Here is a 15,552-nt window from a genome sequence, read left to right on the forward strand (position 1 = left end):
GCATTCCATTTAAATCAGAAAAGATGTCCAAATCAGAACTAGTAGGGAACAGGTCTGGAAACCTAAGCAATGCAATAAGACCAGAAAACAAAACAAAAAATAGAGGAGTATAAATACTGAAAAGGGAAACAACAAAATGCCATCATTTGCAGAAAACATAATCATCCTTCTAGAAATTTCAAGAGAATCAATCAACAATTAAGTAAATGGTAAGATCAACATACAAAAATCAGCAGATTTCCTATATACTAGCAATAACCAATTGAAAAATAAAGTGCAAAATGGAAGAAAAGATGTAATTCACGGTAACAACAAAAACTACGAAATACCCAGGAATAAACCTAACAAGAAAAATGTAAGACCTACATGAAAAAAAAAAAAACCGATAAAATTTACTAAAGGACATAAAAGAACACCTGAAGAAATGGAGAGGCATACCATGTTCCTGGATGGGAAGATTCAATAGTGTAAAGATGTCAATTCTCCCCAAATTAATCTGTAAATTCAATGCACTTCCAATCAAAATCCCAAAGGGATTTTTAATGGAACTTGACATGTTGATTCTAAAGTTCATCTGGAAGAGAAAATACACAGAAATTGCCAAAATTTTTTTGAAAAAGACAATGGGGAGGGGTGCCCTACCAGATGTCAAATATAAAATGATAATCATCAAAACAATGGAGTATTAAATCCAGAACAAACATATTTTGGACTTTTAAATTATGATACAGATGATACTTCAAGTCAGTGGGAAAAAAAGACATTGTTCAATAAATTATTTTGGGAGAATGGTTACAAAACTGAAAAAATTAGTTAGGTCTCAGCCATAAAACATATATTTTAAAAATTCCAGATGAATTAAAATCTACTAGAAACATAAATAAAACTGAAGACATAGTAGAAGAAAACATAAAAGGCTAAATTACTATAAGAAGGCTTTTCAGGAAAGACACAAAACCTAGAAGCTAGGAAGGAAAAGACTGATAGATTTCGACAGTATAAAAATGAAAAATCCAAAGATTCCATAAAGTAAGACAATTGACAGGTTAGCAGAAAATGTCATAAAATATGATGGTTATATTATAAACAGAATTTTAATGAAATCCTAAAATTTCAGTAAGAAAAAGGCAAACCCCACAATAGGCAAAATGATATGAGTAGGCAATTTATACAAGACATAACAAATGACCAACAAATATGCTCAACCTCACTGGCAATCAGGCAAATACAAATTAAAATGAGGTATTATTTTTTATCCATTGACAGATATTGTCTGTTTTGGGGAATAATATGGTAGACTCTATAATCAACATTTAAAATGCAATTTTCATTCTAGGAATTTAGACTGCAGAAATACTTGTATATGTCAGCAAAAAAAAAAAAAAATGTACAAGTATGTTTACTATAGAACTGATAACAGAAAAAATTATGTAATCCATATACCCATCAACAGAATAATAGTTTTGGGTTATGAAGCAATGAACAACCATCTGAAGAATAAAGCAGATCTACATATAAAGACTTATACCATGACTATTTAAATGTACTCACTCTATTCTTTCTGTCCCTTTAATTTTCATCTCTTTAGACTTATTTATCTTTATGAAACTTAACACTGCAGTGACATTTTCCAACTTGTTTATTATCTTATTTGAATATAAATTCACTTAGGCAAGGACCATACTTTGTTCCTTGCTTTGCAAACAGAACAGGGCCTTAAAAACATTAAGCTTAAACTCAAACATATTTCCTGAATGAATACACAAACACTGATGTCGAAAAGTATCAATATTACATTTCATTAGGTGAAAAATTTAAGTCTCAGAAAAGCAGGCATGGTATATGTCTGCTTAAGTTGATTAAAAACAAAATATATGTATATTCAAGAAAACAAAAATTTCAAAATATATAACTCAAGTGGTGATCAAGGAGTGAAATCATCAAGAGAATTTTACTTATCTGTACTCTTCTATACTGCTTACCTTATAAAAATACCAATAAAAGGACAACATAGTTTTCTACTGTGTAATCCTAGCAAATAATTTAATAATTTAGATCTTCAAAGAAAATTTAATACTTTAAATTCTAGATCCTCAAAAATATCAAGAATAACTTATTTCCATATTTCTAACAAAAATTACAAAAGAAGTATCAAAACAATTTGTATTATTTTGAGGTATATAGGATTAACTTGCTAGTATATGTAATTCAGTCTGAAATGCACATGCAACAGAAATACTTTTTAAGTAAACAGAAAAAAAAAGTCTTGGCATCGGGCTTCCTGGTGCCTCAAATGGTAAAGAATCAGCCTGCAATGTGGGAGACCTGGGTTTGATCCCTGGGTTGGGAATATCACCTGGAGTAGGGCATGACAACCCACTCCAGTAGTCTTGCCTGGAGAATTCCATGGACAGAGGAGCCTGGCAGGCTACACATTTCATGAGGTCACAGAGAGAGGACTGAGCAACTAAGCACAGCACAGCCTGACATCAATATTAAGTCACTGTAAGATTCAGTTACAGCAACAGCTTGTTTTCCCAAGAGAAGTAACATCAAGAGAACACTGTATTTCCCTCCATTCTTTTTCTTCCTATAGCCAATTAAATTTCTTTGAAAATCAGGTTTATCAAAGTATAAGTTAGAATAAAGTTCACCCATTTTTAGTTGTATAAATCTATTGGAGGGAAGACTGCAAGTGAAGGGTTAGTCGCTCAGTTGTGTCAGACTCTGTGACATCATGGACTGTAACTGGCCAGACTTTTCTGTCCATGGAATTCTCCAGGCAAGAATACTGGAGTGGGTAGCCAGTCCCTTCTCCAGGGGATCTTCCTGACCCAGGGATCGAATCTGCATCTCCTGCATTGCAGGCAGATTCTTTACCATCTTGAGCCACCAGGGAAGTCCCATACAAATCTATGGATATTGGCAAATATATAGTTATATAATTTTCACCACAATCAAGATAGACAGTATTTCTTATACACAAACATTTCTCCTGCTCCTTTATAGGCAATCTCTTATCACCACCCTAGTAATCATGCTTTCTGTTACTTTCATTTTTCTCTTTTCCAGAAGGAAATGGAATTATTCAAAGTTTTGAGTGCAGCCTCTTTTACAAATGCACAATGCCTTTAAAATTCATCTACTCTACAGCACGCATCGCATCAGTAGTTCATTCCCTTTTATTTCTGAATACCTTTCCATCATATGGATATATCTCTTTGCTTAGCTATTCAGTAATTAATGAATATTTGAGTACTAGGCTTTATGTGGGCATGTTTTCATTTCCTATGGATAAACACACGAGAAAAAGAATGTGTTTTTAAATTTTTAAGAAAACAGCAGACTTTTATAAATGACAATACCATTTTGCATTCCCACCTGCAATGTATGAGAGTTCTGGATGCTTTGGATTCTCACTAGCATTTGATATTGTCAGTTTTTTATTTCTTTAATTCCTCCACTCTAGATATTAATGTAGGGCTTCCCAGGTGGCATTCGTGGTAAAGAACCTGCCTGCCAATGCAGGAGACATAAGAGATGCAGGTTCAATCCCTGGGTTGGAAAGATCCCCTGGAGACGCGCATGACAATCCACTCCAGCATTCTGAGTCTATGCTCTAGAGCCCTAGAGATGCAACTACCGAGCCCATGTGCCACAACTACTGAAGCACTCATGCCCTAGAGCTAGCACTCCGCAACAAGAGATGCTAGCGCACTGCAACTAGAGATAGCTTCCACTCACAATTAGAAAAATCCTGCATGCAGCAATGAAGATCCAGTGCAGCCAAGAAAATAAATAAATCAATATGGGTCTGGAAGATCCCCAGGAGTAAGGAATGGCAACCCACTCCAGTATTCTTCCTCAGAAAATTTAAGGACAGAGGAGCCTGGCAGGCTACAGTCCATGGGGCTCCGAAGAGTCAGATACCACTGAGCAACTGAGCACACAATGAAAAAGATATACAAGAATTTGAAGAGTTTGATATCAAAGATCTTAACAACTCTTACTTCCTGTGAGCCCATCCAAGAGAAAGTAGCTATAGCACATTCTAAAAATTAGCCTTTCTTTCCCCAACACATCTTTTTCTATTTGTGGCTCCAACTGCCTCAAATTATGGCAATAAAGGTGGGTGGAAAGAGACAAGGAAAGTGGGAGGGAAAAGAAAGGGGAAAAAAAATCCAGCAGGACAAAGAAATAGGATATCAGGCACCTTCCAGCCTGAAGTCATCTATTTTTCTGAAGAAAACATTTTCTCAATTTTCCATTACCTTATATAAAATACAAGGTTGAATCATTAATTCAACCTCTTCCAATCCCCTTCGTAACATTATGTAGGACTTCCCTGGTGGTCCAGTGGTTAAGAATCTGCCTGCAAATGATGGTGACAAGGGTTCAATCCTGGGTCCAGGAAGATCCCACATGCTGCAGGGCAACTAAGTCCCTTGCGCCACAAGGGACTAGAGCCCACATGCTGCAACTACTGAAGCCTGTGCGCCCTAGAGCCTGTGCTCCACGAGAGAAGCCGCCACAGTTAGAAGCCCATGTGCCACTCTCCACACTTAAAGAAGGCCCACAAACAGCAATCAAGACTCAATGTGGCCAAAATTAAAAATGAAGATAAAGGTTTTAAAAAAGTTAAATGTAGAGGTATACCCTAGAAATTTACAATTACAGTTCCCTCTCTGCTGCCATTTACTAAGATTTTCAAATGGCTAGTTTCTTCTGATCACTCAGGTTTCACTTAAATTTGTCATTCCTTAGAGTATGATTTTGCGGAGAAGGCAATGGCACCCCACTCCAGTACTCTTGCCTGGAAAATCCCATGGACGGAGGAGCCTGGTGGGCTTCCATCTATGGGTTCGCTAAGAGTCGGACACGACTGAGCGACTTCACTTTCACTTTTCACTTTTCCTGCATTGGAGAAGGAAATGGCAACCCACTCCAGTGTTCTTGCCTAGAGAATCCCAGGGACAGAGGAGCCTGGTGGGCTTCCATCTATGGGGTCGCATAGAGTCGGACACGACTGAAGTGACTTAGCAGCAGCAGCAGAGTATGATTTTGTGACCCTATGAACCCTCCTTCTCTCTGTCATGGTTCATCCCCATCACCTTGACTTCATTTTCCAATAGTAATAATGATAATATTAACTTCTATTATTTATTTTCTAGTCAAATTACATACTGTCAGTCTTTTCAACTAAAATAAAAGTCCCAAGAAAGTAGGAACTTCATCTATCTTTTCATTGCTGTTGTCTAAGCCAAGAGCAGTACACCAAGGAAGCAGTCAATAAATATTTCTTGAATTATGTCATTAAGTTATATCATTAAAGATATTTAACTTTGACAAGTCCTTTATGTTGAAACCCTGAAATACACCTCCATTCTTTCCATTTTTTATCATCTTAAAAATATTTCTGACAGCAGAGTATATCCATGAATTATATCTTTTTCACCTAGAGGAGTATAATTGCAATGAAAATTCATACAGTTTAGTATATATCCTTTTTTGAGGCCAGAAAGACATTAAACACTAAAAATGTTCTTGTCCTAACAGAGATTGACTTGTATTTTTAACCCATCATGAATTTCAGAATCCTAAAAAAGAAACACAGGAGAGCTTTTGTCTCTGTCTGCACTGATTACAGAACAAAATAGGTTTATATTATAAAATACAGAAAGAACATTTTTGTCCAGATTATTTAAACACTGAAAAAGTCTATCATAATAGACTGGAGAATCTCCTCTTCTGAATTTTTTTACGAAATGTCAGCCAACTCAAAGGTCTGCTTCTATTCAGCATTTAATAAAGATGCAACTTTACTTCCTTGGTAGTATGGACTACAATGTTTGTGTCCCCCACAAAATCGTATGCTGAAATCTACCTCACAATGTAATGATACTGCAGTGAGGCCTTTGGGAAGTAATAGGATTAGAAGTCATGAGGAAGACACCGTCAATGGGATCAGTGCCCTTATAAGAGAACATGCTTCCTCTTTTTGCACTCCAACACATGAAAATACAAGATGGCTCTCTGCAACATGAAAGAAAGAGGGTCCTCAGTAGAACCTAACACCACGCCAGCACCCTGAGATCTCAGACTTCCAGCCTCCAGAACTATGAAATGTAAATTTCTGTTTACAAACCACTTAATCTATGGTACTTTGTTATAGCAGCCCAAATAGAGTAAGACATCTGGAGAATTAGGGGGTATATTGCTTTATATTCTGTTTAACCAGTCTTAGAGCAGTGGTTCTGAAATTTAGCTATACAACAGAATTAACAGAAAAAGTACTAATGCCTGGGAGATAACCTTAGATATTTAATCTTGTAGGGGTATGGCTTGGGCATTAAGAATTTTTAAAAGCTCCTAGGTAATGCAAATGCAAGACCAAGGTTAAACCACTGCTCAAAAGGTGAAGATTAATTAACTCCATCATGAAAGTAGCTTATGTATGAAGACAAAAACAGCTTCTCTTAATTGAAAGGCATTTAACAATTCTAAATGCCATTAGCCTTTGTTTATGTTCAAAAACAATCAAATATTTTCTAAATCACATAAAGGGCGTCAGAATCTTTCTCACACTTTCTCTCAGTTATTAAACACATCAAAATACTTCTAATGTACTCAGCACTATGCTAGGCACTGATGAATAAAGCTGGATCACTGTATTCTTGTGATCAAGCATTCACTCCTACCTTTAAGATGTCCTTACCTCAACTACCACCATGATCACACTCTACTTTCCATCAGGGGTTGGACTGTATCAGTCCATCAAAGAACAACTATAATGCCAAATGTACACCTTTGGAGGACTAGTGTTCAAGTTTAACTCTGTTCTTACTCAAGGATTATTCATAGAATTTAGTCAATCCTAGTCAAAGAGATGTTGATACTGTAAAGAACAGGTGCCCTGAAATACAAAATGACCTCACTAATTAATCATCTCATTAAATAGTGCTAGGGGAAAAAGTTAAGATTCTCAACTTTTTTTCACATCATGTATCACAATATAAAATAAACTCCAGTAGAACTGGATCAAAAAATATATAGATAAATATTAGCTGATCTCCAGAAGAGGAAAAGATGTTTTTAAATATAAAAGAAGACAATCTTCACAAAGATACACAGGAGGGAGATGGTGAGATATATGGAGAGAGTAACTTGGAAATTTACAATATGTAAAAAAGACAGTTAATGGGAATTTGTTGTATGACTCAGGGGAAGTCAAACAGGGGCTCTGTAACAATCTAGAGGGGTGGGATGGGGGGAGATGGGAGGGATGTTCAAGAGAGAGGGGACATATATATACTTAATGGCTGATTCTCACTGATGTTTGACAGAAAACAACAAATTTCTATAAAGAAGTTATCCTTCAATTAAAAAGTAAATTAAAAATCATATACATATAAAATACCCTTATATAAAATGTAAATTTCCCAGAAAAAATCTATCATATTTGACAAAGATTCACATCAGTACATAGAGATTTCTTCAAAAAATAAAGCCGTATTTCCTTAGAAAATGACCAACTGACATTTTAAAAATGTTTTTCCAGTAGAAAACCTAAAAATAACCCAAGTATCCAACAATATAAAAGCAGTCAGTTATATTCTTCAGCTAGAATATTATGCAATCACCAAAACAGAAAAACGCTCAAGGTATATATATATTAAAAATTAGGATATAATATTCTGAAGTCTAGTAAAAATATATCAGATGTGAGCAAAAGACCAAGACACAAGTATTAAGATATGCTTTTTCCTTATGCTTCAAAATCTTTACACAAAATATATATTAATGTAATTAAGGTTTCAAAATCCATATCCTTTGATCTAGAAATCTACTAGAAGTTTTCTGAAATACAGAAAACACAGGAAAATACTCATTGCTAAATTATTTATAATAGCAAAAGAAACAAATTGACATATTTAAATTGATACTTCCAGAAAATATTTAAGGATACAGCAAAATATAAATAATGTGTGAGGAGACTTTTGCATCTATTTTCATCAGTGATTGTTGTTCAGTTGCCAAGCAGTGTCCAACTCTTCACGACTCCATGGACTGCAGCATGACAGGGTTCCCTGTCCTTCACCATTTCCTAGAGTTTGCCCAAGTTCATGTCCACTGAATCAGTGATGCTATCCAACCATCTCATCCTCTGTTGCCCTCTTCTTCTTTTGCCTTCAATTTTCCCCAGCATCAGGGTCTTTTCCAATGAGTCAGCTCTTCCCATTTCAGCTGGCCAAAGGATCGGAGCTTAAACTCCAGCACCAGCCCTTCCAATGAGTATTCAGGGTTGATTTCAAGATTGACTGGTTTGATCTCCATGCTGTTCAAGGGACTCTCAAGAGTCTTCCTCAGCACCACAGTTCGAAAGGATCAATTCTTTGGTATTCTGCCTTCCTTACGGTCCAGCTCTCCCATCCATACATGATTACTGGAAAGACCACAGCCTTAACTATTTCGACATTTGTCAGCAAAGGTGATATCTAATCTTAAAGCACTGTGGTCAGAAAAAAATACTTGAAATGATTGCAATTTTTAAAAATTTACCAAAGCTTGATTTGTGACCCAAGATGTGGAAAATGTTCCACATGCATTCTGGAGAATGTTCCATGTGCACTTGAATAACAAGTCCAATCTACTGTTTTGGATGAATTCTAGCAAACAGAATCCAACAACACATTAAAAGGAACATACATTATGATCAAGTGGGCTTTATCCCAGGGCTGCAAGAAGTCTTTAATATATGCAAAGCAATCAATGTGATATTAACAAATTAAAAGATAAAAACCATATAATCATCTCAACAGATGCAGGGAAAGCTTTTGACAAACTTCAACATTCCTTTACAGTAAAACTCTCCAGAAAATAGGTATAGAAGGAACATACCTCAACATAATAATGGTGATATATGACAAACCCACAGCAAACATTATTCTCAATGGTGAAAAACTGAAAGCAATTCCTCTAGGATTAAGAATAAGACAAGGGTGCCCACTCTGGCCACTATTATTCAATACAGCTTTGGAAGTCCTAGCCACGACAATCAGAGAAGGGAAGGAAATAAAAAGAAACCAGATTGGAAAAGAAAAAGTAAAACTCTCACTGTTTACAGATGACATATTTACTAATACATAGAAAACCCTAAAGATGCCACCAGAAAATTAACTAGAGCTAATCAACGAATATAGCAAAGTCACAAGATACAAAATTAATACACAGAAATACCTCACATTCCTAAACACTCTAACAAGGAAAAGTCCACAACAGAAATTAAGAAAACAATGCCATTCACCGTTGCAACTAAAACAATAAAAGACCTAGGAATAAACTCACCTAAAGAGACGAAAGACTTGTATGCAGAAAACCTGAAGACACTGATGAAAGAAATCAAAGATGAGGGCTTTCCCAGTGGCTCAGTGATAAAGAATCCTCTTGCCAAAGCAGGAGACACAAGTTCGATCCTTGGTCTGGGAACATTCCACATGCTACGGAGCAACTAAGCTCGTGCACCACAACTATTGAGCCTGTGCTCTAAAGACCAGGAGCCAAAACTACTGAAGCCTGCACACCCTAGAGCCCGTGCTCCACAACAAGATAAGTCACTGCAATGAGAAGCCCACATACTGCGCCTAGACAGCAGCCCCAGCTCTCCGCAACTAGAGAAAAGTCCGTGCAGCAACAAAGGCACAGCACAGCCAAAAATAAATTAGTTCATTTAAAAAAAATACATGGGTTGTCACCTCACAACAGTCAGAATGGCCATCATCAAAAAAACCTACAAACAATAAACGCTGGAGAGGATGTGGAGAAAAGGGAACCCTCCTGCACTGTTGGTGGGAGTGTAAACTAGTACAGCCATTATGGAGAACAGTATAGAGATTTCATAAAAAAAAAAAAAACAAACACTAGAACTAAATCTACTATATGACCGAGCAATCCCACTCTGTGGGGACCGAGGATCCCACTACTGAGCATATACCATGAGAAAGCCACAATTCTAAAAGATACACGTACCCTAATTTTCACTGCAGCATTATTTACAATAGCCAGGATGTGGAAGCAACCTAGATGTCCATCTATCCATGGATGGATAAAGATGGTATCATACATGTATACAATGGAATATTACTCAGCCATAAAAAAGAACGAATTTGAGTCAGTTCTAGTGAGGTAGATGAACCTAGAGCCTGTTATAGAGTGAAGTAAGTCAGAAAGAGAAAAATATCATATATCAAGATATTAATATACAGAATAAAGAAAAATGGTATTGATGAATTTTTTCAGGGAAGTGATGGAGATGCAGATGTAGAGAACTGACTTATAGACACAGTGGGGAAGGAGAGTGGGATGAATAGAGAAAGTAGCATTTACAATATACACTATGCTATGCTATGCTATGCTAAGTCACTTCAGTCGTGTCCGACTCTGTGCGACCCCAGAGACGGCAGCCCACCAGGCTCCCCTGTCCCTGGGATTCTCCAGGCAACAACACTGGAGTGGGCTGCCATTTCCTTCTCCAATGCATGAAAGTGTAAAGTGAAAGTGAAGTCGCTCAGTTGTGTCTGACTCTTAGCGACCCCATGGATTGCAGCCTACCAGGCTCCTCCATCCATGGGATTTTCCAAGCAAGAGTACTGGAGTGGGGTGCCATTGCCTTCTCCGTACAATATACACTATCATGTATAAAATAGATAGCTGGTGAGAAATTACTATATAACATAAGGAGCACAACCTGGAGCTCTATGGGGTGGGAAGCTCAAAAGGGAGAGGAATATATATATAATTATGGCTAATTTGCATTGTTGTACAGCACAAACCAACACAACATTGTAAAGTGATTTTCTTCCAATTAAAAAATAAATTAAAAATACAATGTGTGGTGGGAAAAATCAAGATATATAATATTTTTAAATAACAGAGTCCCGATTTGTTAAAAAAGTGCATGTAACTATCTGCATAACATATGACTAAAAGGAAACAGCAAAATTTAGCATTGCTCATTTTATCTTTCTTTGAACCATTTAAAAATTTTCAAGTTTTCTATGAAATTTTATAATTAATGAAGCTTTCCATCTCATTCCTAAAGACCTGACAATACAGTGTTTGCCATTAGTAATAACATTAAACAGTTTTTTTTTTTTTTTAACTGCTTCAAAACGTATTTACTTTCCAGAACATAGGCAGCTGAGAGCAATTTTTAGAATTTCTCATTAAACATGATTAGGCTTCTTTAACGGAGAAGGCAATTGGCACCCACTCCAGTACTCTTGCCTGGAAAATCCCAGGGATGGAGGAGCCTGGTGGGCTACAGTCCATGGGGTCACTAAGAGTCGGACACGACTGAGCGACTTCACTTTCACTTTCACTTTTCACTTTCATGCATTGGAGAAGGAAATGACAACCCACTCCAGTGTTCTTGCCTGGAGAATTCCAGGGACGGGGAAGCCTGGTGGGCTGCCGTCTATGGGGTTGCACAGAGTCAGACATGACTGAAGCAACTTAGCAGCAGCAGCAGGCTTCTTTAAAATGTACTATGAAAAGTATATTAAATGCTGCTGCAAAAACACAGTATGCTATAAACAGTTAATACTGGCAATTGATTGTGTCAGAAGCATTTACAATGGACTTGTTTGACACTGTACCTGTTGAGTAAATACTGCATGTATAAGTTATGAAATAACTTTACAACTAAACAGTAAGAGTTAGAAAGACTGTAAGATGTGACATTCTATTGGCCACCATAGTACTCTTGCCTGGAAAATCCCATGGATGGAAGAGCCTGGTAGGCTGCAGTCCATGGCGTCATGAAGAGTCGGGCACAACTGAGAGACTTCACTTTCACTTTTCACTTTCATGCATTGGAGAAGGAAATGACAACCCACTCCAGTGTTCTTGCCTGGAGAATTCCAGGGACGGGGAAGCCTGATAGGCTGCCGTCTATGGGGTTGCAGAGAGTCAGACACGACTGAAGTGACTTAGCAGCAGCAGCAGCATTGGCCACCATAGATATTTCACTGCAAATTTGCCACAACTTGGTCTATTTGAGTATAACTCTCTCCACAACCCAGCAGTTTACATACAGTGACTATACGGTTTAGAGTTACAACAAAGTAACTGGTAGCTTCCCATTTCTTTAGACAAAACAGGGGTATGATAACTGCAAAGAAAGAAGTGAATCCTACTACCTCTTCATCTTTCTACTACATCCAGCATTATTTGAGGAAAACAAAGCAGAGAACTAAGCCCTCTTTCGTTCAGGAGACAAAGACCAGAAATTGGAGAAGCTGAGAATGCTAAAATTTATGAGGCAGAAAATTGGAGAGAAGAACCAGGAACAGAATCATTACAGAGCTATAACCTAACAACTATAAGGGCTCCTATAGGGTTGGATTCAACCCTGTAGGAAGAGATTCAACCAGCCAGAGGAAAAGGATTTCACTGACCACTTCAGGTATTTGGTAGAGAATCCAGAAAGGTCACATATATGAATGAGAGGGGCTTCTCTAACTTTGGTGTATAAATACTAGAAAGATGCCATAAGAACGCTTCAAAACAAGCCTCAGAAGAATGAATCTTATTTGCAAGTAACTTGCTAGTCAAAATTAAATTCAATACTTCTTAAAGAAGTACAATAATATTTAGATAATTGACAATGTAATAATCACACTAAGTTAAGTGTATGTGTACTCAGTCATATCCAACTCTTCACAACCCCATCAACTGTAGCCTTCCAGGCTCCTCTGTCCACGAGATTTTTTAGGCAAGTGTACTGGAGCAGGTTGTCATTTCCTTCTCCAAATCTTCCTGACCCAGGGACTGAACCGACATCTCTTGCATCTCCTGCATTAGCAAGTGCACTCTTTAAGAAGCCCAATAATCACATTATTCAGCATCAAACAAAAATTACTAGACTTGCAAAAAAGAAAGTACGTCCAGTAACTAGGGAAAAAACATAATAGAAACAGATCTTGAAATGACAGGAATGGAATGAGCAAACAAAACTTTAAAGCTCTTTAAAATAATGTTCACGGATACAAAGACAATGTGAACAAATTGCTGCAAGAAATAAAAATCTACAAAACTGAAAGATCAAAGAGAATTTCCACTGCTGAATAAAGTATCTATTATTAAAAATGAACTGGATGACACTGCAGAAGGACCAATGAACTTGAGACAGAGCAATAAATACTATTTGAACTAAACTTTGAAGGAAAAAAAAAAAAAACAAAAAAAAAATACAGAGGCAATGTCACTTTTAGCAGGATGTTGTGCTTACATGCTCAGTCACTAAGCTGTGTCTGACTCTTTACAGCCCCACAGTACAGCCCCATGGTCTGCCAGGCTCCTCTGTCCATGGAATTTCCAGGCAAGAATACTGGAGTGGGTTGCCATTTCCTACTCCAGGGGATCTTCCCAACCCAGTGACTGAACCTGCCTCTCCTGCACTGGCAGGTAGATTCTTTACCGCTGCACCATCTGGGAAGCCCCAATAGAGGTAATAAAATGAAATATTAAAAATACTCAATCTATTGAAATATATGAACAATGGAAAAAGGGGCAACAAAGTGGGACAAACAAAACAATTAGCAAAATAGTAGACTTAAACACAAAACACTGATAACTACATTAAGTAAAAATGGATCAAATACACTGATTAAAAGGCAGAGACTGACAGTCTGGATAAAAAAGCAAGAGCTAAATATATGATGCCTAAAAGAAACGTACTTTAAGTATAAAGACAGAGAGAGGTTAAAAGAATAGAAAAAGACATATCATGAAAATATCAGCTGTGGCAAAGCTGGTAGAGCTATTATTAATATCAGACAAAGCAGAATTGAGATAAAACAAGGAATACTAACAAAGATAAAAAGGGACATTTAATTACATAAAAGGATCAATTTAGCAAGAACATATAATAAACCTAAATCTTTAATACCTTGTAACAGAGCTCCAAAATATAATGGAGCAAAAACTGACAGATCAGAAAGAAAAAAACAAGACTCTTCATAATTATAGTTTAAATTTTGAAACTCATCTTAGTCCTTGCTAGGCAAGTAGACAGAAAATCAGTCAGAACATAAAAGACTTGAACATTATTAATTAACATAATTGATATTTATGGAATACTCACCCCACAACTGCAGAAAATATATTCTTTCTAGATATGCATGAACTTTTGTCAAAAATGAAACATATTTTCGACCATAAAACAAGCTTCAATATACCTAAAAGAACTGAAATTGCAGTACAGTATATTCTCTGACCACATATAATACTTTTAAATAATCCTTTCTGAAAAATAGTTCCTTTCTGAAAAATAGTTCCTCATCTGGGTGACAAGATGACCATAAATGACTTGAGAGACTATCTTCTCCATTCTCCCAAGGATGTTATATAAACAACATGATTATATATGCACAAGAGAAAACAGATGTCTTAAGCATTAAAGTGTAATTTTCCCATGAAACCGCAGTTGAGAAAGGCAGAATGAATCAAAGAGGGAATCACAAGGAAAATTATAAAGCATTTAGAACTAAATATTATAATGAAAACACAACACATAAAAATGTGTGGTATATACCTAAAGCAGTGCACAGAAAGGGTATTTACAGCCTTTAATACAGTAAAAAAGATGAAACATTAAAAACAATAATCTAAGCTTCCATTTAAAATAACCAAATAAGAACAAATTAAATCTACATAGGAAATATAAGAGCATAGGTCAATGACACAGAAAATGAAAATAACATAGAAAAGTCAATGACATGAAATAAAAATTAAAGTTTATAGAAAAAAAACTGATAAAGGTTTTACAAGAACAAAAGAGAAAATACAAATTATCACTATCAGAACTGAAAGAATTACTAAAGAATAATTACAGATTCAGATCAGATCAGATCAGATCAGTCGCTCAGTCGTGTCCAACTCTTTGCTACCCCATGAATCACAGCATGCCAGGCCTCCCTGTCCATCACCAACTCCTGGAGTTCACTCAGACTCACATCCATCAAGTCAGTGATGCCGTCCAGCCATCTCATCCTCTGTCGTCCCCTTCTCCTCTTGCCCCCAATCCCTCCCAGCATCCGAGTCTTTTCCAATGAGTCAACTCTTCGCATGAGGTGGCCAAAGTACTGGAGTTTCAGCTTTAGCATCAGTCCTTCCAAAGAAATCCCAGGGCTGATCTCCTTCAGAACGGACTGGTTGGATCTTCTTGCAGTCCAAGGGACTCTCAAGAGTCTTCTCCAACACCACAGTTCAAAAGCATCAGTTCTTCGGCACTCAGCCTTCTTCACAGTCCAACTTTCACATCCATACATGACCAGTGGAAAAACCATAGCCTTGACTAGACGGACCTTTGTTGGCAAAGTAATGTCTCTGCTTTTCAATATGCTATCTAGGTTGGTCATAACTTTCCTTCCAAGGAGTAAGCGTCTTTTAATTTCATGGCTGATTACCATCATTTAAAATAATAAAGACCACTATGAACAACCTTATGTCAATTAATTCAACAACTTAGACTGAAATACACAAATTACGCAA

The 15,552-nt window shown here is 36.7% G+C and overlaps 1 protein-coding gene across 13 annotated transcripts in view; it reads right to left on the reverse strand.

Moving 5' to 3' along the window:
• Window positions 1-15,552, reverse strand: part of ANKRD17 (ankyrin repeat domain 17) — a 167,280-nt gene that overhangs the window by 101,755 nt on the left and 49,973 nt on the right. The window contains exon 2 of one of the 13 annotated variants that reach the window (XM_059887431.1): window positions 439-574. Within the exon in view, the coding sequence (XP_059743414.1) occupies window positions 439-441 (3 nt within the window). The 5' untranslated portion in view covers window positions 442-574. 13 annotated transcript variants of the gene reach the window in all.

Source organism: Bos taurus, chromosome 6, assembly GCF_002263795.3.
Source record: "Bos taurus isolate L1 Dominette 01449 registration number 42190680 breed Hereford chromosome 6, ARS-UCD2.0, whole genome shotgun sequence".
Taxonomy (NCBI): domain Eukaryota; kingdom Metazoa; phylum Chordata; class Mammalia; order Artiodactyla; family Bovidae; genus Bos; species Bos taurus.